The sequence below is a fragment of the Haliotis asinina genome, chromosome 3 (assembly GCF_037392515.1).
Source record: "Haliotis asinina isolate JCU_RB_2024 chromosome 3, JCU_Hal_asi_v2, whole genome shotgun sequence".
NCBI lineage: Eukaryota > Metazoa > Mollusca > Gastropoda > Lepetellida > Haliotidae > Haliotis > Haliotis asinina.
This window is the reverse complement of record NC_090282.1, coordinates 78025462-78051348: the sequence shown is the minus strand read 5'-3', so window position 1 is coordinate 78051348 and position 25887 is coordinate 78025462. Positions and strand designations below refer to the sequence as shown.

The window sequence follows — 25887 nt, the reverse complement described above, 5'->3', positions numbered from 1 at the left end:
CGCACGCGCACACACGCACCTACACTCAAACGCTCACACAAATACTAATACAAATACACATACTCTCACACATACAAACATACGCATACACGCACTTACACAAATACTGGGGCGGTGCGGTAATCTAGCGGTTAAAGCATTCGTTCGTCACCCCGAAGACCCAGGTTCGACCATCCGGATACAATATGTGAAACTGATTTCTGGTGTACCCGAAAATATTGATGGAATATTGTTAAAAGCGACATAAAACTAAACTCACTCATTCAATCACACTCATACACAGACTACCTTTTACATGACTCACCTGCACATATCGGGATAGCCATGGCCAGACCAAGGCCAGTGAAAAGTGGATATGTCAGTACAGCGACATAGTTGATCAGTATTTGGTACACTGAAAAATAGATTCATAACATTGATTCACCGTTTACCACCGGTTTGAGAGACCTACACCATCCCTTACTTCACGACCAAGAGCTACGTAGGATATTCAAGTTTATGTTTGCGGGAGATACTTCAAAGAATGTAAAATGTCTTTCAACGATGTTACAGTGTAAAGAACTATTGGTGAAATAATTGTCATATCAATGTCGATTAGGTTCATTCCACTAACAGTTTCAGTGATTCTAGTAATTCTAGTGATTCAGTTTTTCTAGTAAGTCGTCGATCTTTAGATATCATGTCTTTTGAAAAATTGGTATACATATCCAACCAGCAGCATAGATGAATTGCCATCATGGTAACTGCTTCCGCTGAAGTACTTATTTACAGTTAATGTAGCATTTGGACTGATGATTTGCCATGGCAGCTGATTCCGGCCAAGAACTTACCTACAGTCAAAGCAGTAGTCGTCAGATGAATTGCCATGACAACTGCTTCCGGTCAAGTTCTTACCTACAGCCAAAGCAGCTGTCGTCAGATGAATTGCCATGGCAACTGCTTCCGGCCAAGTACTTACCTACAGTCAAAGCAGTAGTCGTCACATGAATTGCCATGACAACTGCTTCCGGTCAAGTTCTTACCTACAGCCAAAGCAGCTGTCGTCAGATGAATTGCCATGGCAATTGCTTCCGGTCAGGTACTTACCTACAGTCAAAGCAGCAGTTGGACAGATGAATTGCCATGGCAACTGATTCCAGTCGATGACCTCGACACCAGTGTAGTACAGAGCGAGGACCACAGGCCACAGACAAGCAGTGTTTATGGTTCCTTTGTAAATATAAGATTTGGTTATCAAAGTGAACGGCCATGAGATGCAACGTAATTGCAATGCGGTTTTATGTCGGGATGGAAGATCCAATAATAAATATTAACATAATAACTAACCACCTTCTCGAAAATATTATTATCTCAGCCAAGTGTGTGGGAGATAGCGATCATTCACAACGGCAGAAAATTCGTAATTCCGAGTTATTACTAGTAACCTAAAGGCATGTCAACAAACATAAGAAAGAAGAATATTTCCTTCACGATTCATCTAAATGCAAGTTACAAACACCTGAAAGTTAAAAAAACTCCATTCAGGAAAATGCATGTTTGCATTCTAAAATTGCTAACTGGAATACACCAAGAGGTATTCCGCCATGGATCGAAGACAATTACTTTGAACAAACACAACCGATCCCAGAATTGGAGTTTATCATAGCTTAAGAGGATTTAAGACAGAAGAACAAAATTATTTTGTGACATGCTATTTGTTATTGCACACACCATAGCAACAACTCTGTGTGCAAAAAGTCCACCATTGTGGCTCAGACAGGAAATGACAACATGGGGTGGCAATCTATATTCGTGATTGTTTACCCAAGGCTTTAGAACAATACGTGCTAAATACATGGGTTGTGTTGCTGATTATTTTAAACCCTGGATGCTCATATTTGCGTGTTTTAACAAGAATATCTCAGTATTTCGCCATACAGCTACGGATTGGCTGTCAGAAGGGACTTAATACTACACTGACAACTCCTATAATCCTATGAGTCACGAAATAATCAATCTACAGCATTACCCATAAAACCACAGCACAGCTAAAACACAATGTATATTGTACCTACACAGTAAACAATGTGTAGGATCCTAAGTGGCATCTGATCCAAATTTGTTCGAAGGCTTTTAGGATTCGAACCCACTGGACCATAGAGCAAAATGCTTCAACGAACAGCGACGAACAAACGAACTACATCCGGACCATGAACCCACGGTTTTCAGCCAATATTGTTTTAAAATATAAATGCATTCCATTTTGTAAAATTTAAAAACATTCTTTCCAAAATACCTTTTTAGATATCACTTACCTATTAATGTTAGAAATAAAGAGATTTGTCCTAAGGTCGCAGCCCCAACTAGCTTCTTCAGGAGGACCTATAAGCCAAAAGTTCAACGTTAGATTATCGTACGAGTGAGAGTGTTTTGTTTACAGCTGTTTTCGGCTATACCAACGCTTATATGCTTTAGATGATAGGAAAACGGTTACCACATTGCAGGAACCTTCTAGAAGTATATTCAGGGCGGTTCTGGTGATCCAAGGCCGGAATATATGCCTTGAAGCAAGTGGAAGGGCAGGAGGAGCGGTATAAACACAGACTGGTCATGTGATCTGAACTTGAATTAGGTGAAAGGGCAGCACAAGCGGTATATGAACAGGTAGATCCTGTGATGTATACTTAAAGCCGGTGTAAAGGCAGTCCTACTGTTACATGTGAAGGCAGATCATTTTATCTATACTGAAAGCTACGCAGATCATGTTCTATTCACTTAAAGCCGCACTAGCGTCAAGGCAGCACTAGCAGCACACGTGTAGGCAGATCCTTTGATCTATACTGAAAGCTACACAGATCATGTTCTGTTCACTTAAAGCCGGTGTACAGGCAGCACTAGCGGCACACGATCTGTACTAGAAGCCGGTGTAAAGACAGCAGTATAGCCTTACATCAAGCTTTTCCGTCACCCACCTTGTAAGTGGCGATACCGGCTGAAGCAGCTACTGCTACAACAACCCCCCACATTGCCTGACTGCCGAAGCCGTCGACGTAGGCGAAGAGAACGATGCCAGTGATGGAGAAAATCATGGCAAGAATCTGAAACAAACATACGGACACAACATATATTGAAGGTTTGCGTCCAAAGCACAGTTCCTCTGCTGACATTAGCTACAACTACCGCTACACAAACTCCAGACCTAAGTATACTTCCAATCTAAATTAAATCAACCAAGAAAGAACATTGGCAAAGTCGATAACAATCAAATGAAAAAAAAACGAACCGTGCTGTAGTTTCACGGCAGTGTTTGAATAGATGTGGAATAGCATAAATCGTTCTTCTTGCTACCGTAACTACATATGTGGCACAAATTAGCTGGTCACGGTATCTCTACCAATGTTTCGATGGTTTCCAAGTACTATCAGGCTGCAAAGTGAGATAGCATACTGCCTTAAAATAATTACATTCCAATCCTATTCATAGTAATAAATTACTGCATATGAAGAGAAGCTAGCTGGAGATACACGAACATTTCTTTCAATGATAACTACGGTATGCAAGCTTCATTTTGTTTATGACGTCACAATGCATGCCCACGTTGTATTTATGGAAATGAGTTCTTGGCCCTTGATTGGTACAATACTCGTCTATGGCTGCAAGACAGATACATGATACTGACACAATGCTTTACCGGGATGAGTGAGTGAGTGGGTTTAGTTTTAAGCAAATATTCCAGTAATATCACTAAATGGACTTCACATATTGTATCCATGCAAGGAATCGAACTGTACCCATGTGGTGATTCGAACCCGGATCTTTAGCGCGACGAGAAAACGCTTTAACTACTAGGCTACCCCACCGCCCCTTTTACCGGGGGAACACTTGAGAGATTACCATGACAGCGCTTCTCGATTTATGTCGTTACTGCCTCGATACATTCAAAGGAATCGAGGACCGATGGAGTAGTCTAGAGGTTAGAACGTTCGCACATTTCGCAAGAGACCCGGGTTCGATCCCTCATATGTTTGACACCCAGTTCTAGACGCGTACACCCACTCACACATTTTGTCTTCTGTGTGTTGCGTCATCATGTATCAGAACATATGTAAGTGTGGATTAATGTGTGCAATGTATATTATATTAGCGTTTTCAGGAGGTTAAACAATTTTATGCTCCTCAGAAAACAATTATGGATAAGTGATATCGGCAAAGACACACATACACCACGTAATTACATGCTCATAGAAACAAATAAGGCAACTCATGAAAGCACAAGTGTTCCTTATGTATTTCCAGAATTTGCCAAAAATAAACCTTATGAAGAAACCGGGTAAAAGAATAAAGCAACACTTGTACTTTCATGTGTTCCCTTATTTGGTTCCACGAGTATATATATATCAAACATTTATATCACATGTAACGTGGTAACTGCAAACAACCAAACTAAAGTATAAAACACATGTGTCAGTCATATTCTCATGTCAAGCATGGACACCAGGAGCCAGACAAACATTGATGCCTACGTTTTACACCCCAGGTGCTAATATCAATACCTTGACCTTTGCCATTCCCGTGCAAGATGACACGCGATATGACTGGAATATGACCACCCATCACGTGTTGAGATGTACGTATTATTTCCCACATCATATCTAGTATTGCGTTAACTATATACCATTAGGAATATGTACAACAGGCCAGCTACAGTGCCTCGACTTAAATGAGAAGACAAATACTAGTAAGGTCAAGGATGGTTTGTTTGTTTTTTCCACGAGAGCTTGTGTTCGAAACAAAATGAACATATCTGGTTCCAACAAAGCCGCACTGCAGACCAAGAAGTTTTTAGGAATTTTACATTTCCAAACACTAGCTTCGACGCCTGCTTTCAAATCTTTGACACTAAGATTAGTTCTGTCCTACTATTGGGTACAAAAGCATGGATCAAGAAATCTATGACACACTATAGAAGGTACATTTGTATGCGTGCAAAAGAGTTTTAGGAACAAGGTCAGACACCCCAAATGTTACAGTTTATAGGGAGTGTGGGAGATATCCTATGTATATATGTCGTGGCATAACAGTAATAAGATACTGTATAAAATCGCTTAAAATGCCAAGTACCAGATTCCACCCCCCACCCCTCCCCTAAACGTTATATCATGATGATGCTTTACGGTGATAGAGGTAAAAATAACTGGACCTCTGGTGTCAGAAAGATATGTCAGTCTTGCAGGTATGAGTACACATGAAGAGAACAATATGTGACAGCACCAGAACATTTTATATATGATTTAACTCAACGATTGTTCACAATACAATGGAATGAATATCAGACCTTCAGCATTACAGATGTGATATCATCTATGATGCATTCATTTCTATTGCACCCTCTGTAACATGTGTACTACAGGCCAACGGCCTTTGCAGTACTGTAAATAAAGACTGAAAACCTGATATATGTATACACAACAGAGACGAATGTTATAGTTTCATTACTTGCAATGCTAGGTGGGACACCGGCATTATTGTAGAAAGGTATTTGTGTCTCAGGTTGGGGGTATGCAAGACTAATCCACACTGATTATTCACTGCTTAACTCGAACCTATATCCTCCTAGATAACAGGGCAGACAACAGCACAGGTGGGCGTTGACAGCTGGCCACTACAAGGCATTAACATCCGGAAGTGTTGTCGAGCCCCTTAGAGTACAGTACACAACCCTGTGCACTCAAAAGAACCCACGAATCCGTTGGCATATGACCAGACGCTGGCCACATGAATACGTACAAGCACCTAGTTGCAGGCACAGCAACATGCAGTAGACTTGGACAAATGGACTATGTGTCCCAGTCCATCCAGCTATGAATGGATACCTTATAAGGATAATAAAGTCGAAATAACTCTTTACGCCTAGTGGCTGCAAGAGTCGTTTGATCCCGTCGAGATGAGATTGATAATGCGATATGTCTTTCAGATGGACATCCAATGATCGATGGAAAAATAATACCAACGCCTTTACCATGTACAAGCTGTGTGAATATTGCGCTATATAAATGTAATGTAATGTAATGTAATGTAATGTAATGTAATGTAATGTAATGTAATGTAATGTAATGTAAAGCCGTCGTTGCATGGAGTTGTGAATACAGAAGAAATTGTGCAAAGTGAGCAGACGACAGAGGGGATATGTAAGTCAGCGGGGCATGTCAGTGTAGATTGGGTCTGAGGAAAGCAAAATATATTCATGTTGTCTAAATATATTGTTATGATCCTGCAAAAGTAGTTTATGTTGTTTACAACACATATTTTCAAGCTGAAAGTGTGATTTTAGTTAATGTTAACAATGTAAAGAAGTATGATGTAACTGATGATGGCGAATGTTTGCTCCGTTACTGGTTACAGTTACTCCCAATCTGCTACAGAGTCCTCTTCGAACAATAAAATGAGTGGATGGGCGAGTTTTGTGCCGATGGCAGCAATATTAAAGAAACATCAAGACGGGGGACGCTGGAAATGAGCTTCACATTATAGTACCCGTGTGGGGAATCGAGCACAGGACTTAAACAATAAAACGTCAGATGAGATGCATTATTTGGTTGTCATGACCTAATTAAGATCCTAAACAAAACGCAGTCTAAATGTATGATTTCACAAAGTGGAAAGTCACGCTGAGAAACAATTTTGTTGTGCAGAGTAAACTCTGCTGATGAGAGCATCACACACGCGAGATCGACATCCCGACACGCATGTACGTTCGTGGGAGAGGCATTATTACTCAGTAAACAACACTCACTGCACCAAGGTCGAAGGGGTAGCTCAGTGGATAAAGCGTTCGCTTGTCTCGCTGAAGATCAAGGTTCGATCCTCTAAGTGAGAAAAATGTGTAAAGCCCATTTTGGTATCTCCCGCCGTGATATTGCTGGACTATTGCCAAAAGCGGCGGAAATCTTTACTCAGTTAGTATTCATCTATACAAAGAAAAGAACTGTCTTTAAAAACGGTTCAGATACCTCAGAAGCAGACAAATATTTGTTATTGATCTAATTTGAGTGTTTTTAGAGTCAGTTATGCAATAAAAAGATGAAACTGTACAATTGTTAAAAATATTTGAACCAGTGTCTCAGAAAGTCAAAACCTGAGCTATACATAAACATCCTTTATTTGGGACTCTGCATTACTGGTAGTGCTTTGAAAATGGGAAAGAATATGGTTTAGAGACCGCTAGACAGTCCATTTTGTGACCTGCTCCCGACACCCAAGTGGTCTATAAACATGGCGGAGTTTAGTCGAAAACATTTAAGTTTCCCTATACCATGTTCTATATTCACAAAACTGATATATATTCGGAGTTCCCCGACCAAAATCAACCATTTTTGTTCGCGTGATATTTTGTCCGTATAACTATTATAACCTGGGCTTGAGATAACTTATAAAGACTTTCCCCAACACTGATCCGCAATATGGAAGACAAAAATCGTTACTGGTCAATGGCCTTTTGTGCATGGATTGACCCCTACATCGACAGGTCTGACAGGTCACTTAGCAACAGATTAGTCCGAGTCACGGCCCCTAAACCACATTAATTTCCCGCCCGGCCAGCTCTCTGCAATGTTGGCCCTAGCCCCTTCTGCAAAGCTCCAAAAGAAGCAAGCCAAATTCTAAAGAATATTATATACTCCGAGACTAAGCTTAGGTAGTCTGTCAGACAGTCCCTGAGTGACATTATGTCCGTCACTACCTAGCCCTCCCTGCAGTGCTTAACCCAAAAAGAAGCAAGTCTAAATTTCATGAAGTTCAGTTCTTCATACTCTCACTGGAGTTCCTTTTCAATTCAGAAAGAATAGTTTCTTTCCATCGAAATTGTATATTGAGAGACTAGTTTCTGAGGTCCACGGTGACACACGACATGCAACACGGAAGTGATCTCCCTCCAGTGCTGGTCGATACCCTATTGCTAACAGGTGTAATTTCACCTGAGATTGCCTCTCAATAGTTCCAACTAATAGCAAAAACTCTTACACAGTAGTGTTAATCAATCCACGCCATCTGGCTAAAGTATTACCAGGAAGGCCTGATGTCACGTCGCCATGGAGATAGGCCACGCAGAATGGACACATATTACTGTTGCCAAGACGCAATGTATTATCGACACAATCAGTAAGATAATTTGGGAAGATGGAGTCTCTCGCTGCTGAAGGCGAGTACAAGTGGTTGAACGTAATATTCTATCTCAGTGTAATGTGTGGGACAATTACTGGTCAGCGTTTGCCAATCTAGTGGTTCACCAATGCTGCTTGACTCATGTGAACATGTAGTTCATATGAATAAACTCGTATTCCAGCCAAGGCCTACATCGAGTTTATACGGCGAGTGCATTTTCTTTGACGCACCTTTCCGCAAGAAATTTGAGCGGAACGGTTTAAGGCAAAATCAAGACTGAAAACCCAACCTATCGACTGATATTTTTGCAGGTTTTGCTAAAACAAACATTCATCGTAAAAGCGGGACACTTGCCTCCAACAAAATACACTCATTTTATTTCTGACAAGTCTTGAAACATATATACCCCCCTTGACTGCCGGCCATTGTGGATATGTAAATGAAAGGTTGCTTAAAAAACGGAATCCATGAAAACGGACCATGACGCTCTGCAGTAGGCGGGAGGGGAAACGAACCGTTAGTGGTTTATATCATTTTGTGGATGGTACATTTCAGGTTCCGAGATGTCTTGAGACCTACAATGTCATTTCTAGATGTTTTTGGTGTTGGATAGGTGTGCATAGTGTTCTTATTATCCAAATGGGAAAGGTTTTTTTTCAGACATGACATTACCATGGTGTCACATGTCTCATGCTACTACTTGGATTAAGACTGAAGTTCCTATAACGTTGGAAGCCTAGGGAATAAGTCAGTGGTGAAAATCAGGGTTCGAATTCCAATTTGTGAAGTCTATTTCTGGTGTCGCCCGTCTAGATAGTCCTGGAATATCGCTGAACACCGGGGAGTGAAACGGACCTCCATCACTCACTCACTTCGAATACGTAAGGTACACACGCATGTTATTGGTAACGTATTAGAATATGTGCCATTTACACATGTTTGACACATATTTTCGGAGAGTTATTCACCATCTGCCAAGCTTTCTAATATGCGACATTTTAGGAAGACTTCTGTATGGGGAAGAGCCGTATTATTTCAGTTGACTTTATTAAATATTTGGTGGACGTCCTGCCCTATCGTCTATAATGTCCCTCCCCTCTAGCGATAACCTAGCCCCAAGTTAAGTGTAAATATACGACCCTTCCTCCATTAAACAGTGATGCGTATAATTAGTTATTATGTTTATATAGTTGTATGTATGGATATGAATCTAAGAATGTTATGCGTAATTAGTGCTCAAATAATTCTCGGTACTTGATGTTATGTTTATAGAGCTATATATGTGTGGATGTGAACGTATGATGTTTACGTCGTTTCGTGCAACTGTAGGTGTGGTCTTTAGGAGACATCTTGCATGTACCATGTCCCCGCTTAACCACCTCCGACTTGTATTTACTGAAGCGTAATTAAAAACGTTTTTCGTTGTGTTAGTTTTGTTAAGTCAATTGTTGGGCCTCCCCTGTTAACCTTCTGGGAGAGGGATTTGAAGTGAATGTGCCCGCATATGAAACACTATCAAATTATTCTTGATGAAATACAATCCCAAGAGCGTGTATCATACAGTTTTTCTTATCTTGGAAATACATTCACCGATTTGTTGAATATGTCTTCTTTCGGCGTCATGTAACTTGCGTAATGGCGCCACTCTATTACTGAAGGATAGGACATTGTATGGTGTAGACATGTAGAACGTAGAGGAAATGAAACATTTGAATGAATCAGTGAAGAAATCCTAATTTGGAAATATGTCAACTTTACAAAGTGCATGAAAGTGAAAACTGTCATCTCGTAAGACCCACTATGTATACTACACGCACACTGCCATTATGATAATGGTGTAGAATTATAATTACTTACAGTGATTCATTTCGTTTTAGAGTAATCAATGTAATTTTAAGAGTTCAGTGACTGGTGCGATGATATGTGGGATCCTGAAATGTCTACAAACGATGAAGAAATGCCTTAAGTTCGTTTCCCCGCAAAGACAGTCAATTTATCGCTAACCATTTTAGTGCGATTGCACTTTTTGCTTAACCAATCAAAATGTCCGTCTAGTGGTGAAAAACGGGGGGTGGTTCTGTATCAGTGCTTATATAAAATAAAGTGAATGGATGTTAGTGGATGTAAGTATGCCGTTTTGAAAATGAGTGTTTGTTTTAGCAATCCGTGCACCTGTTCTAGTCGATAGGCTGGATTTTTGCCTTAAACCGCTGTACATATCTGTACAGCGCACTGTGCGTCAAAGAAAATTCACTCGCCGGCTAGACGTCGAGCACACCTTGGTATAGAGCGAAGTCGTCTAGTTATATGCTGGACTAGTGAACATGGTCTCTCCTGGTTTCACTTTCCCTTCAACTGGGTTCCGTCCTAGTGAGCGACTTAGTGCAATAACCAGTTCAGAATTTTTAGACTGTCATTTCACTGGATGCATACACGTTATTCAGTATGATTTGGTAAGTCTAAGTAATTGTATATTGCAACACTACACTCCTTCTAATTCTTGCAAACATCCTTCTCAAAACAAGGCTTTGCCGCTGGAAAAGTTTGGCGATCTGGTACGGAACTGGTATTAACCTCATTGTGCGTTACAGACCTGCGCTGAATAAGCGCAAAAGAAACATAACAGTTTTAACCTGTGTGCCAGATGCACTGGGAATCATTTTACGACCTCATCAAATATGATTCCATAGTTAAGGTATTCTGCCTGAACCTCGGCATAACGTATAGAAATACGGTGGTATTAAAGCTAAAATTTCAATTCATTTGTAAATACCATTTTCTTATGAAACAATGAGTTCGAACTGCTGAGTAAATGAGCTGCTTATCTATTTTCACATTCACACCAGAAAATTCGGATCAACTAAAAAGTAGGTCATTGTCTGAATAGGTTAATAAGACTTATGTTTCGGTATGTGTCAATAAAAACCAACATGGAGGGTACATCAGGTCATGTGACTCGAGAACAACATACTTATCTTACTGAACACCTCGGTTTGAATTGTTTGAATCATGGATATCGGATTGTACAGTTCAGCCAAACTGTGTGAATCTAACTAATCTTGGAACCTGCTGCTTTTTTCCAGCAGGCATTGTCTTGGTAAAATTGCCGCGGTGTAATTCCCGATCTTAATATTCACAGGAACTACTTTCGAACGTCTTGTCAAAATTGATTCATTTCCGATCAAATCTTTTCAAATCATCGCTAGATTGTGCAGACAAGAAACAAGAAAAACAAATTCAGAGGTAATTTCCTTGCATCATGCGTTATTCAATTTTATTCGCAAAAAAAGACTGCACGAAGTACCGAATGAGTTGCCATTGGCAGCGGGGTTGTACTTTGCTTGGGGTACATCGAAAATAATAAAAGAGCGCTTAGCCAATCAGAAAACGGCATTTATGTGTGAGATAAGATAATTAGTGATGTACAGACATAGGCATAGGAGAAATATCGTACACAATGGGGAGGAGAAGGTATGAACCAACATGGTGAATGGGAGCAATGGTGTGCAGAGACAGGTGAGATATGACAGCAGAGTGTGACGTGACAAAGAGAGATTACGTGACGGGGAAGGAGTAATGAGCAGGACAGAGAGTAATCATATTATTATGATTACTGAAGTAGTCTGTAACATAATTATGATCACTAGGCAGGAATAACTTCCAGGTAATTAGGACGTTAATTGGATTTCACCAAGCTGTTTCTTTGGGGAAAGAATGGTAATTAATACTTATTAGTGTAATGTGTAGTTTTCCTTACTTACTGGGGGAACACGTCGCATCCACACTGTGGACAATCTACCTAATTAACTCGTTGTATCCCGTTTCCACGTAAATTACTATGTGTGTCTTCCCGTGGATGTCCTTCCTGATTCCAGGCTGCTACATTAGGCGTGGCTTTTGATTGACAGCATCTATTGTGATGTACTCTTTGTAGTATAGGGTATCATATCCATGCAGGCGGGAGTCATACTGACATTTGATTGTGATTGTACTGGATATGTCTCAAGATGGCGGTTGTTCGTACAGATTGATTCAACGTGCACTGGTTTCAAAACAGAAACAACATACAGAATAATATAATCGAAAAATAATCGAAAATCAATCGAAGGAAGGTTTAAAAATAAATATCGAATGTAAATAGAATCGTTTCGATTAATCAGATTTTTTTTTTGTTTGGGTGGGGGTTTTTTGTTGTCTTTTTTTGTTGTTGTTGTTGGGTTTTTTTCTTACACTTAACGTAAGCTAACCATTACATCTGACGAATATTCACGAACAAAGCATGCCCTAAACAGCATAAAGCCGTGCGCATTGTAAAATCAAAACTACATGTTATTCAATGAAGATATCAGTGTCTTTCTTGCATGCGTGCATTTCACTGCATGGCTGTATTAGTTATTAAAAAAACATTAATTACAAATAAACTGGGGGAAAACGTAGAATTGGTGATTACGTGAAAAAATTATAGATTTCGATTATAATCGATAATCGTTCACCACAAGTCCTCCGATAATCGACAGCGGATTTGCTTTCCGATTCCTTACAGTAAAACTGATGAAGAGTCCACCATCTTGACACTATCCCAGGATATCTATAGGTTATACACCGATCAGTCGTATTGACCAGATAGGAAGTAATATCAGATAAGACATCTGTAGAGATTTACACCCGACGCATTAGAATTAATTAGCGTACCACCTCTAACTGTTCCCCGGTGAAAGACATAATGACTTTCCTCAACTACTTTTTTCTTGCTCGCATTGTGCCCTAGCACAATTACCATTAACATCCGAGAACAGAATAAAATGGTTTCCATGGTAACTAGGATGTTTCGCACTTACATACGCTGACACTGAACACCATTGATTGGCTAATTAGGCCTTCCCCCATATTCCTGATCCTTTTTCATTGCGGACTATTTTTAATAGCTGCATTACCGTCGACACGACAAAACTAACTAATAATTAGAGTTCTCAAATGCTGGTCAGTTTGCTGTCAGATTGAAGGAAATGATGGCTTATCCAGGTAAGATAACAGTTTCAGCAGGAACTCCGCTTTGGTGAAACATCTTTTGTACAAAAGAGACGTTTCGTTTCTTAGGCCTCGGCTTTTGTATTTTGAGCACAAAAGAGCGTTAATGATGTAAATTTAAGTGAAATGTGTGATTCAATAGGTTGGCCAATATTGAATCTGCGTGCACAAGAAACATCTTGTTAATGCGCAAAATAATCTAAGTTGGATTTGGTCATCAGCAAACAATGCTCCTCGTAAGAGGCTCGCTGTCTTAGGTGACACACAGCCCTATGCTGTGTGACTTGACTTTGACTGTCTAGTCCAGACACGATTACTAACCCCCTCCCCTCCTCACCCCCTCCTTCTAAAAGCTGTAACCACCGCCGTGGAATATTGCGTACAACATGTTGCCTCTCACACGCACAAATTCTCTCTCTCTCTCTCTCTCTCTCTCTCTCTCTCTCTCTCTCTCTCTCACACACACACACACACACACACACACACACACACACACACGAGCATACACACATATTTTTTTTTAAATAATAAGTTAGAACACACATCTGTACCTACCCTCATTGCAACAAACTTCTCGAATAGTACTATCCAAGACAGCATGTAAACAAAGCTCTGGTTGGTTGCATAAAGAGCCGTGGCGTCAGCTGCAGCCAATAATCCAAGGGCTTTTATATAGGTGAAAATCGTCACACTCCAGACCAGGCAGAATATTGCGATTTTACCCGCAAATGGACCACGTTTGAATTCGTCAGGTCCTTGGAAAATGCGGAGCCCGCCCCTGAAAAGACATAGAAAGTAAGTTGTCGTGGTGATTTCGCACACAAAGAGGTGGGAAAAGAAGAGAGAGGTGCAAAAGAAAATCCATTACCACCATGCTGTTTAACGAACTTGTGACGTCACCTTCCCTCCGATACAAGTATAGTTACTATACTTGGGACGACAAAGGAGTAACATAGGGACGACATCGGGGCGACATCGGGACGACATCGGGGAGACATCAGGGTGACGTCGTTGCGACATCGGGGCGACATCGGGGCGACATCGGGGTGACATCGGGGCGCCATCGGGGTGACCTCGGGGTGACATCGTTACGACAAAACGTACACTTGCGTTGCATCTTATTTATCTACCGAATACGTAACTTGTGGCGCCTAATTATCATCTGACCCGCATTCTTGTGACGCAATCTTTTCTCCCACTCTTGCGAAGTCGATTAATCTTTGAACAGGCGCACTTGCCACGAAATCTTCCCTAGCGATGTCACATTTGGTACACCATCAACGGAGGATAAGAACCCTTGCGACGCCATCTTATCTCCCTGATCATACACCAGTGAATCGATCGCATTGCTTAATCTAGTGCATCTGAACACATGTAGTCCGCTGACAATAAATACTTGTCCTCTTTTCACACGGAAACATTTAGCTCTCATTACTATAAATATTGACTGAAGTTTCTGTGAGTATTCGAACATTACTTAGTAATGACACGGGATGGCAAGGACAGACCCACACCACACAGTGATTAGGCGTTTAGAACTTTGCTGGAGCTCTCTAGAATGAGCATGGTGCGGCCATACCAATGGAGGTGAATGATGGATTCGAACGTTCTGAGGTATCCAAGGCAAAAGTCAAAGCATTAACCTTGCTCCAAGGATGTATTGAAGACAAAGCGTATAGTAATTCTGTCCTTTTAAAGAGGCAAGTCGAGATAAGCGGACGGGTGCCAATCTGTTATTTACATTTTTGCAAAAATTGAAATTTAAACTACTTATTTTATCTTTGAGACTTATGTCAGCTCACAGCTCAAAACGATCTGTCTCACAAAGGCTGGTCCAAGGCCGCTTTTGAGTCCTTTACTAGAAATAGCTCAGCGTAAATGTTTAATTCATCAAAGCAGAACCACCAGCAGCAGAAGCAGCAGTAACATTAGCGGTTGTGGAGGAGGCAGAGTAGGTGGTGGTGGCAGTTGTAGTAATAGCCACCACTAACAATAAACACCACAGGTATAGCCTCGATGGACCAAGTGTTGGGGTGGTATTTCAGTGTCCAACCCGAGTTCATACGGGATTAACCAAAGCACAATAGCTGGCCAATGTGCTATCCGTCTGCCAGGAAACTGTCCCTTCAGTCTATTGATCAATACCATACAATTAATACGAAAGATCACGACCTAAGCACCTTATTACTCTCCATTGCGCCGTAGATCTTAATGGCTTTCGTGGACGTAGATGTCTCCTGGCATGGATGTCATCGTCTACTAATGTCACAGTCGACACACGCTGATTTGCCGTCACGAATATTGTATGTGACTATTGAGGCTCTTGCCTGACCTTGTGCATTGATCCGCTCGATAAGGGCCGTTAGTGCATATGTACTAGCCCTGACTTGGATTATTCCTAATAATTTAGAGTATTATTAGAGGAAGTCTTTTTGCAAATAACCAGTACGATGTTCTGGGCGTGGTTGGAACACATACTGTCTTGAGTTGACTTCGTTACTCCATTGATTAACGAATAGGCATATCGGCCCCGTCAAATTCATTCTATATTTTGTCATTGTGAGATAATTCCGCTGTCACAGAATGTTCCTAAAGTGTATTGTGTTGTTTTACGTCAGTTATATCTGATCATAGTCCAGAGTGACTGAATATGGTTTTACACCGCCTTTAGCAATATTCCAGCAATATCGCGGCGGGGAAAACAAGAAAGGGATTTCACACATTGTACCCATGTGGGGAATCGAACACGAGTCTTCGACGTGACGAGCGAACGCTTTGACTACTAGTCTACCCCACCGCTCCGCGTGTTCAAGAAACACCTCGAGTGGAAAACTGGCAAGAGAAATTGGCGTCACACACTTTCGTAAATGTTGGGAATCGAACCTGAACTGAGTTCACAACCTCATTAAATTAGCATCCGTCATTTCGCTGCTTTAAAATATACCAACACAGTAGACGAATTCTGACCGCATAATCTGAATGTATTACGACTGTGATACAAACAGATAACAAGTTTCTGAAACTTTCCGTTTCCTTTAGAAATTCCTTTCTTCCTTTAAGAATTTCCGATTGATACAAAAATACAAAATATAAATGCATAGTGAGCACAAAGAATCCTTCTGTGCATATACAGTACCTGCAACAATACTAAGTCATAATCCTATTGATCTACATTCGTAACTTGACATTTCCATTCGAAAATATGCCAGCCGGATTGTATTGTTCACTAGTACTGATAACAGAGAGGCGTCAACGTTGATTGGCTGATTAGAAACTTCAAAGGTGACCTGGTACCGGGGTACCGGGGTCTTCTACTCTTCACCCAGACAGGTATTGCATTAGTGTGAAAACATGTGATTTTAGTCAAATCGAAGGCACTAATTGCACGTCTAGACTAAAGAGGGAACAAACACCGTCCAGGAATTCCTGTAAGAATAGATCCCTAGCATTCTTCGATTGCAAAGGGATCGATTGTTCTGGCTTTGAGGTATGATTCTACGCCAACAATGTGGCCTTTGCTCATAACATCAACCCGTAGTTTGTCGGATATTTTTGAAAAGTGGAATTTAAACAGAATGCGAACGCCGAACAGGCAGTTTCAGTGACTTCAAGTAGGATGTAATCGCTTACCTTAAAATGTCCTTTGGCGATTTCTTCCCCCTGACGTTGACCATTATCATGTAGACTGGGAGAAACACGATCACCCAGATCGTACAGAAGTAGGAGAGGGCGAACGGAGCGTCAAAACCCGGCTGACTGGCATTTTGAGCCAGTTCCGAGAACGCAACCCATGTGACGGCGATCAAGATGGCGAGGAGAACTCCCCAAAGACACTTCCGGTGAAAGTGGGTGAATTCGCAGTACTGCTTGTAGGACTGTGCAGGAGAGGCTGGGCTATCCGTATCTGAAATGAGTGAAATACTCTTAGCCTCTTTGATAATGAACATGAAACCATAACTTGATAACGCAATAGTCCAGCAATATCACGGCGGGGGACATTAGAAATGGACTAAAGTCCATTGCACCAAAGTGGGCATCGAACCCACGTCTTAGGCGTTACGAGCGGACGCTTTAACCACTAGGCTACCCCACCGCCCCAACAGACCGCTGTATCCAGATACAAGTATACCAGTACATGATACTATACTACTTCAGAACATGACAACACACTGCCACATCAAAGTATCGCACTAAACTTGAACGTTTCACGAAGATATTCCGGGAACACTAGCACAAGGTGCCACCTTTTACCAGAACATGATCTAGAACAGAACATGACAGTGTGATTACACTAGAACGTAGAACCGAGCTATACTTGATGTTGTGTCTGATCACAGCAACTGTGACGTGTAACGCTGAGTCTTAGAAACACTAAAGAAGAACGATAATCAATGTGAATTATTCTTTAAGTTGTCCTCCAGACCTCAGTTAGTGAAAACTAGATGTAAATATTAAGGTATTGAAAGTGATCTGCCGCAGGTGTTGTATCTATTTGCCTAGTGACATCTGAAGGTTTAGCACTAATATGTTTGTCACTGGGATGTAAAGGTTGAGGTATTGAAGCTTCGAATGTCATTGGTCTTGCATTTAGTATATTGCATAAGTATATTTTGACAGTTTATGTAATCCACATGTTTCAATAACCTAGCTGCATTGGTTAGGAAAATTTATCATGATCCTTATTATAGCAATAATAGGTCCCGTCAAATCCCTCCCATTAAACTCCTTTTCTCATTATCCTCAGTCTCTGAGCACTCCGGCCGTGTATATGTGGTTAACGTGATCAGGACGAAGCCCACACAGTTCCCAAATTTGTAATATTGCGTGACTACTATTTCTGACATCTCCTGTCGTAACGGTGCTGAAAATATTGCTAAAAGCTGCAAGCAAACATACGCACTTGCTCCAGCAGTTCATGGTGATGAGGAATGCAATCACGCTTTTTCATTCTTAGCTTCCTAGGGATCATACACCGTGATGATGATAAGTTTCATCATAATCGTCTCGTTCAACATCAGCATTGTCCGAGACTTTTATGACTTTTACTTCTCAAATATTCAATTTGAATGTTGAATACACACCATCATTTGGACGTTTTAACTTTTCCAAATCAAAATGTCAAAATTCATTACAGTTATCAAACATCCTCTCCGAAAGCTTTACCATTAGAAAACGCTCTAGGAATAGAATATAAAATGTCATTTTCTTGCGTACCATCTACCACGACTTTTGGTATACATGTATATCATCATTACAGTATCCTTAGTAAAACCACTGATAAAGCGCGGTGATTGTGAAAAGAGTATACCCTAAAAGGCAATACTCTTTTCACGACCATCAAGTTTTATCACTGTTTTTCAGAAATGTTTTCGTCTTCCATGCTCAATGGAATCGGTTTTCTCTTGCATGCTGTTAATGTCACGAATATTTGTTGAGTTGCAGATTAGATAATATTCATCGCATGATATGAATGAAACCATATTTAACTTATGAGCGCAATGAAGGATGGCGTGTTAAATATCAACAAGCTTCTTAAAATAAGTTTCAGCTGTTGAAGTAGGCCATATGGCTGAGTTGTAAGTATGCATCGCTGATTACATACATGGTGTTATCGTTTATTGAAAGTCATCTCAAGCTCACATATATGTACGGGCAATGGCTTCACACGCTACACGTCTTCCAGACCCAAAGCCATTATCTACAACGCCACAACCGGGAGTGTAAAGAACGTCCACCTAATGTTCACCATTTAAAACATATTTTATAACATCTTCATAATTGTATACATAGTTGATAACATATTCACCCGTTCCTGGTTTCCCCTCCGTGATGTCGCTGAAATATTCCTAAAAGCGGCGTAAAACCAAACTCAGTCAGTCAGTATAGAATGTTCATCATTTTATACATATATAATGTGTTCATCATTGTATGAAATAACCATCCTCTACATGCACAAGATAAGTTCTCCTTACTATTCACGGTGGATACACAACAATTTGATTTACCGTAATAATCCTTGTAGTACTTTTTATTTCTATAAACAATAGTAAGATATGCTGTACCATTTATTTGTGTAAACAATTATAAGATCTAATGTGCTACTAATCTGGACAAACAATAGTAAATTCGAATGTACTATTCATTTATATAAACAATAGTGGATCTAATGTACTTAGTCTATTAATTTGTATGAACCATAGTAAAATCTAATGTACTATTCTTTTGCATAAACAAAAGTAAGATGGAATGTGCTATTCATTTGTACAAACAATAGTAAGATCTAATGTAATATTCATTTGTACAAACAATAGGTAGATCTAATTAACTATTGATACGTATAAACAATTGTAAGATCTAATGGACAAGTCATTGTGGTGAAACAAATTAGATTTGCTGAACACGTGCATGTAATCAACAGTTCGATCTACCGTTCTACTCAGTGTGGAAGAAAAAGTTAGATCTGCTCTTCTAGGCACTGCTGTTTCAGTTGACAATGACTCGTATCGTTAGAAATACAACATCGAATAATGGTCAATGTTTCGAGATTTTGTTACATGTCAAGAGATGAATGAGGCCTTGAGGTGGTTTGCAGGATTAATCATCATGTTGGTAACTTATGTTACAGCGAGAATAGATGCATATTTCATAAATTGGAAACAGGAATTAAACAAACATAATGAAATAATTACCTTATTTTATTAAAGTCTTTCTATTGCCAGCAATTAACATATTTTATCAAGACCTTACTTTTTACATGACAATGAAACAATGAACAATGTGTCCACGAAGAACTTTCTTTTAACATATGTTTATAACAACAAAAGCAAAAATCATGTAGCACTGGCGTTGTATAATGACGCTCCTGCCAGTCTAGACAGAACGTGGAGGGATCTTCTACTTCAATCCAGCTGGCTGAGATTACACATGAAATCAGTTTATCCCTTATTTCCGCTCTCTCGGTCGCATACCGCATACTTACCCTCATCATGTAACTGGCATTCAGAAAATTTCAAAGAATGCTCGATACACCACCCCCGCCATTGCTCGTAAAGATGTGCTGATCTACCTTGAGAGAGTTAGAGGGTTGAACGTTTTCAAACCATGCCATCGTGGGAGAAATGCTCTTTAAACAGAAGTGTTTGCCTATCAACATTGCGGCAAAATGTGTGAAGTGCTTTGAAGTTATACTTAAAGTAAATGAGTTATTTTACTACTTGTTACAGATACGATACATCCTTGCCCATGCTATATGCTGAATAAAGCTAGGGCTCAATAACTCAAGTCTGTAACCTACTACTGATATATATACCGTTATCTGTTCATGTGTTGTGTTGATAGGTGTGTTCTGTGCGCTTTGTCCAGACTGTTTCCTCTCTAAAACATTATAGGTTTATGAGTGTATCTGCAATAACATCCACATCTACTTGCGTCGACAAAGCAGTGATTACATTAACAAATGTTGTTGTTGTTTTTCTTTAACTGATCTCGTACGTTTAGTACTAATTTTATAATGCACATATAAACTAATTTGACGTCATAGATTTTGCAAATCATATCAAATCGGCACTTATCTTCAGTAGTATTACTGTAATAAAACAAACTTCACTTGCAGTTTCCTTGTATGCCGAACAGATGCCCTGGTTTCTATACGAGCGAACAAAAGAAAGTACAACACATAATAATGTAAAACAAACAAGTACCAAAGAATGTTTAATAGTAATACAATGTATATATATATACAATAATATTTGACTTGACTTGTCTTCTGTACAATGTTACCAGCAAGTGTTTTAATACAATGTTTATATACAACATTATTGGACTTGACTTTATTTTGTGTACAGTGTTACTTTAACAATGAACTTCACTTATCATGATACGTAACAGTCTGCTAAATTTGATTTCTGTCAAATACGGTTTGCCGTTTCGACTTTTGTCGTTTCAATGGGTAGTATACTTTCTTTTGATCGCTAGTTTATGTTGGATTGATAAGAAGTTCTATCTAAAATAGCCATAAAACTTTACGGTAGAATTCTTAGCGAATGGCAGTCTCATTACATGTATTTGTATCCGGTGCCATTCACACCAAAACACATTCTGAGATCAAATAAGTATTTTGTCCAAATTATAGCTCTGAAACCGAAAACGGAATATGTTTACACTTTTGAAGCCCACTCAATGTTATAATTATCTTATGAAAATCTTATTATTATATTTGACATATATGTATGTACATACTTCTGAGCATTATTCTGCGAGTAAGAGAAACAAAAATATATGGTCAACAGGTCTATGAGTGAGAGAGTCTATTTTACGACACTTCGAGAAAGAATCAAGCAATATCAGGAAACCAAAATTGGCTTCACTTATTGTATCCATGTGGGGAATAGAACCGGGGTCTTTGGTGAGACGAGCGAACGCTTTAACCATTAGGCTATCCCGCCGCCCCAGCAGATTCACAACATACAAACCAAAGTCCGCCGTGCGTTGTGCGTGAAATGTCTTTCTGTAACACTGTTGAACATTTCTTTAAAAGTAATCCATTAAGTGAAAGTCGAGAACACATATTTATTTTGTTCCATCTTTCTATGAACGTGAGATCGATAAGGTATCATTCATTTTACGACCGGGCATAGAACGGCTGACAAACAACAAGCTGAAAATCCATTTGCTTTCTAACCATACATAATAAATAGGAATATGGCAGGCCTCGGGTGGAAGCTCTGTTCACAAATGTCACGGATGGTGTAATTTACAAAAATATTGATTTTAATACATTTGGCACAATGTACGCTAGTAGTTTTAACTTATATGTAAATATCAAATGTAAACCTACGTAACATGTTTATTGAACTTTGTCGTGTTGGTTGTGTGGACTGACTAGCTGAAGACAGCATTTGGAAGAAACTTGTCAGACTCCTGAAGTGGTTTGCAAAAACGATTCAACATCAGAACAACGTGAGAGGTACTAGACCTGTAACGATGCATGGAACTGTTGATGGATTGCGATTGTTGAGTCTACGATTGCAACTGATCGATGAAAACAATCGATGCATCGACAGTAAATGTTTGTGTGAGTATCGATAATTTAGTAATTGACTTTTTTCTTATTAAATGTTTATGCTGTTTTGTATTTTTTATTGTTATGGTGCAGACTTGCAGGTTCATTGACTTTATGGTTTAGCTGTTTACTTGATCTAGATTTCAAGTTTCTTGTCAGTTACTAAAAGGGAATGAAACAATTTCAACTTGTTTTAATTTCACATAAACTATACACTCATTTGGTAAATGGCTTCAAATCAGACAATTCAAAACTACTGCAACAATATTACATTTGTTGCTCGCAATAGACTATCGCTATCCAAATAGTATGTCGCAATAGACTATCGCTATTTAAAAAAAAGGAAGCAAAAGACTATCGCTATCCAAATAGTATGTCGCAATAGACTATCGCTATTTAAATAGTATGTCGCAATAGACTATCGTTATCCAAATAGTATGTCGCAATACACTATCGCTATTCAAATAGTATGTCGCAATAGACTATCGCTATTCAAATAGTATGTCGCAATAGACTATCGTTATCCAAATAGTATGTCGCAATAGAGTGAGTGAGTGAGTGAAGCTTTACGCTGCATTCAGCAATATTCCAGCTATTTGGCGGCGGTCTGTAAATAATCGAGTCTGGACCAGACAATCCAGTGATCAACAACATGAGCATCGATCTGCGCAACTGGGAACCGATGACATGTGTCAACCAAGTCAGCGAGCTTAACCACCCGGTCCAGTTAGTCGCCTCATACAACAAGCATGGTCGCCTTTTACGGCAAGCACTGTTCGTGTGCCTTTAAGTAACAGGAAACAACCAAAATAGTGTTATTAATTATTTACACGTTGTTTCAAACATGTCGACAGGTGTGTTTGCAGATGAATAAAACAGATGCGATATTCTCAACGTGCAAGACCATTTTATTACATGAGCTGTAGATTAACGAGATTCGGATGTTGACCAATCAGAGGCAGGTAATCACGGATCAAGAATGTTGATTTATGTCTACTCCAGCAGGAAAAAATACTGCAATCTTAATTTGCACAGGTCTTCAGCAACTTTTGTGACAAACATGACATCATGTAATACTGGCACTAGTAAAATGAGATTCTTTAGTGGAAATGTTTTCACTTTGAATTGTTTGAATCTTTTAGCTTTTGGTGCGTGTTTTGTTTTTTCTTTCTCTCTCTTTTTTTTTTTTTGGTTTGGTTTGGTTTTGTTTTTTGTTGTTTTGTTTTGGTTTGGTTTTGGTTTTGTTGTTTTGGGTTTGGTTTTTTTTGTCTTGTTTTGTTTTGTTTTTTGTTTGTTTGTTTTTTATGTTTTGGGTTGTTTTTTGTTTTGTTTTGTTTTGTTTTTTGTTTGTTTGTTTTTTGTTTGTTTGTTTTTTTCTGGGGGGGGGTTTGGGTTTGTTTGTTTTGTTGTTTTTTTTTTTGGGGGGGGGGGTTGGTTTTTGGTTTTTTTCACAGGATATGTCGCTTTTTCCACATTAATCACCCGTGTCAACATTTTTGTAGAACTTAAGGAGATGCATTCGTGTCACGTTATGGCCATAATGTAACGTTTATGAGTTTGAACCGAAAGGATTAGAGTAGGTCTATAGCCTAGAGCCAAGTGTGGCTATCCACAACGAGCTAACATCTAAATGAGTTCTTCTTTTTCATATGTCTATGTGGGCGTTAACAAAAACGTCTTGTCATATAAAATACATTGTCAAGTTTCACCATGATTTACTGATCTACGGCGAGGGCACGGGCAAACTTTTTTTTTCAAAAGTGACGTGGGCGGTTAAACTTTTTTTATTTTGATAGAAAAAAAGTCACGAGGGAGGAACACATATTTATTATAAAACATATGCCATTACGAAATACCTGATATATAGTTCTATAACAGAACATGTGTAATTACGAAACACGTTGTTGTCAATGGAAAGCGTGTCACAGTTAGAGTCAGCATCTATTGGAAATATGTTGGTGTGTATTTGTGTGTTGCCGCTCAGACAAAGACATGTTCTGTACTAAAGGTGTTAATTATTTCATTCCAGGTGGATATGTTACTTAACGTAGGCGTGTCTGTACTCACACAAAGCTCAATGCTCCTGTTATGCTGCCGTGTAACGTTAAATCAGGAGTTGTGACAAAAAATGCTAACAAATATTAAGCATTGGTTAAAAGGAAAAGATCTATTGATTTTAGAGAATGTATTACAAATTCTAGTGTTTATTTTACTCTCGCCATCTTGAATTGCTGTGTACTTTCAGAGATAGGGAGATGCATTCTGTTTTACCGTAAGTGTTAAAATCTGTATTGAAAAAGCGACGGCATGGCATATTAGAAATCTCGATGTAGATAACGATTACAAGTGACGTGAAAGTGAATGCGTTACAAATCACTTATTATTTATATAACATCAATAGTAGCTTGAACAACACAAGTACTTCTTAACGCTTGTACCCTGCCCGTGACACCCTTCCTTGATTAGTGAGTTTGTAAATAGTTTCATAAGTTTAAGGCTTCAGAACCTTCGGAATCATGTGGTGACATATGAACGGAACGTTTTACTGGTTATATATTTTCAAGATCAAAGCCTTATTTCTTTTAGTTCTGATGTCCTCATGCCTCCAAGACAAGCGTATAGCTTAAAACCCATATCACCTCAATGCAGTTTACTCGTCTGAACGCAGTTAAAGAGTTTTCTACCTGATATACCAACAAAAAAAGACAAGTATATTCGGGATTCCACATTTGTATTAAAAGGTTACCGATAGGCCATGATAGGGATCGTAAATTTTAGGTAGTATTGACTTCCCCGTTACATGAGTTAATGAAAATCGCCTCCAGCAACATACGCTTATAATACAAACGTCCAAACCGATTAGGTTCGGGGATTTCATCTTATACCATTTGAGTTGATCGATACTTGTGATGTCAATCACGGGATTGTCTAGACTATCGTGGAAAATAGTGAAAATGCAAAGTAATTGTAATGCTTATTTGTAAGTAGGTGCGTTGTATCTATGGATACGTCAAACATCAGACGCAATGCCATCAAGTTACTACCACACGTTTACAGATCCCACTGATACTGCGGGCAGTTAAATGTGAATTGTTGGTTGTAGTGTCATTACTGGAATATTATTAATGCGAAAAATGCGATGGATTTCATCATTAGTAGCGATCAATAACTAAATACAAGCATCCTAAGGGATGAAATCCCCTGTGAACTCTGTCACGATTCGCTGAATAACGAACAAAAGAAAAATACAAGCTGCTTAGCTAAGCAAAGGGATATTGGTTGATACCAAAGATACAACTCACGGAACTGAACTGAACCTTACTGACACTCAGGCCGCTACCAGCACTGTCAGAGGTACAGAACATTTCAACAACTCGATAATATACATGTAGGTATAGGGTGGAAATGAAACATCATTGCCGAGCATAAGTACATATATCCACAGACTCAATGGAGTAGAAATACATTGTCATTCAGTAAGGATAAATTTATAATTAACTGATAGGTTTAAACAATAGCATGGTGATTTTACAAAATGGATAATTTTCTCAATTTTCTCAATACAGTCAAAACACTACATATTGAAAGTATAGGATTAAAGTGTTTGGATATCGATTTTGTAGAAAACAAAATCAGCCATGAAATCCCTAACAGGTATC

The 25887-nt window shown here is 39.3% G+C and overlaps 1 protein-coding gene across 1 annotated transcript in view; it reads right to left on the bottom strand.

Annotated features, from left to right (window-relative positions):
* Positions 1-25887, bottom strand: part of LOC137278517 (solute carrier family 35 member F3-like) — a 50163-nt gene that overhangs the window by 2353 nt on the left and 21923 nt on the right. The window contains exons 2-7 of the mRNA XM_067810895.1: positions 16798-17071; positions 13723-13945; positions 2952-3077; positions 2295-2361; positions 1087-1209; positions 305-394 (exon numbers count right to left, since the gene is read on the bottom strand). Coding sequence (XP_067666996.1) covers positions 305-394; positions 1087-1209; positions 2295-2361; positions 2952-3077; positions 13723-13945; positions 16798-17071 — 903 coding nt within the window. The remainder of the gene's footprint in view (positions 1-304; positions 395-1086; positions 1210-2294; positions 2362-2951; positions 3078-13722; positions 13946-16797; positions 17072-25887) is intronic.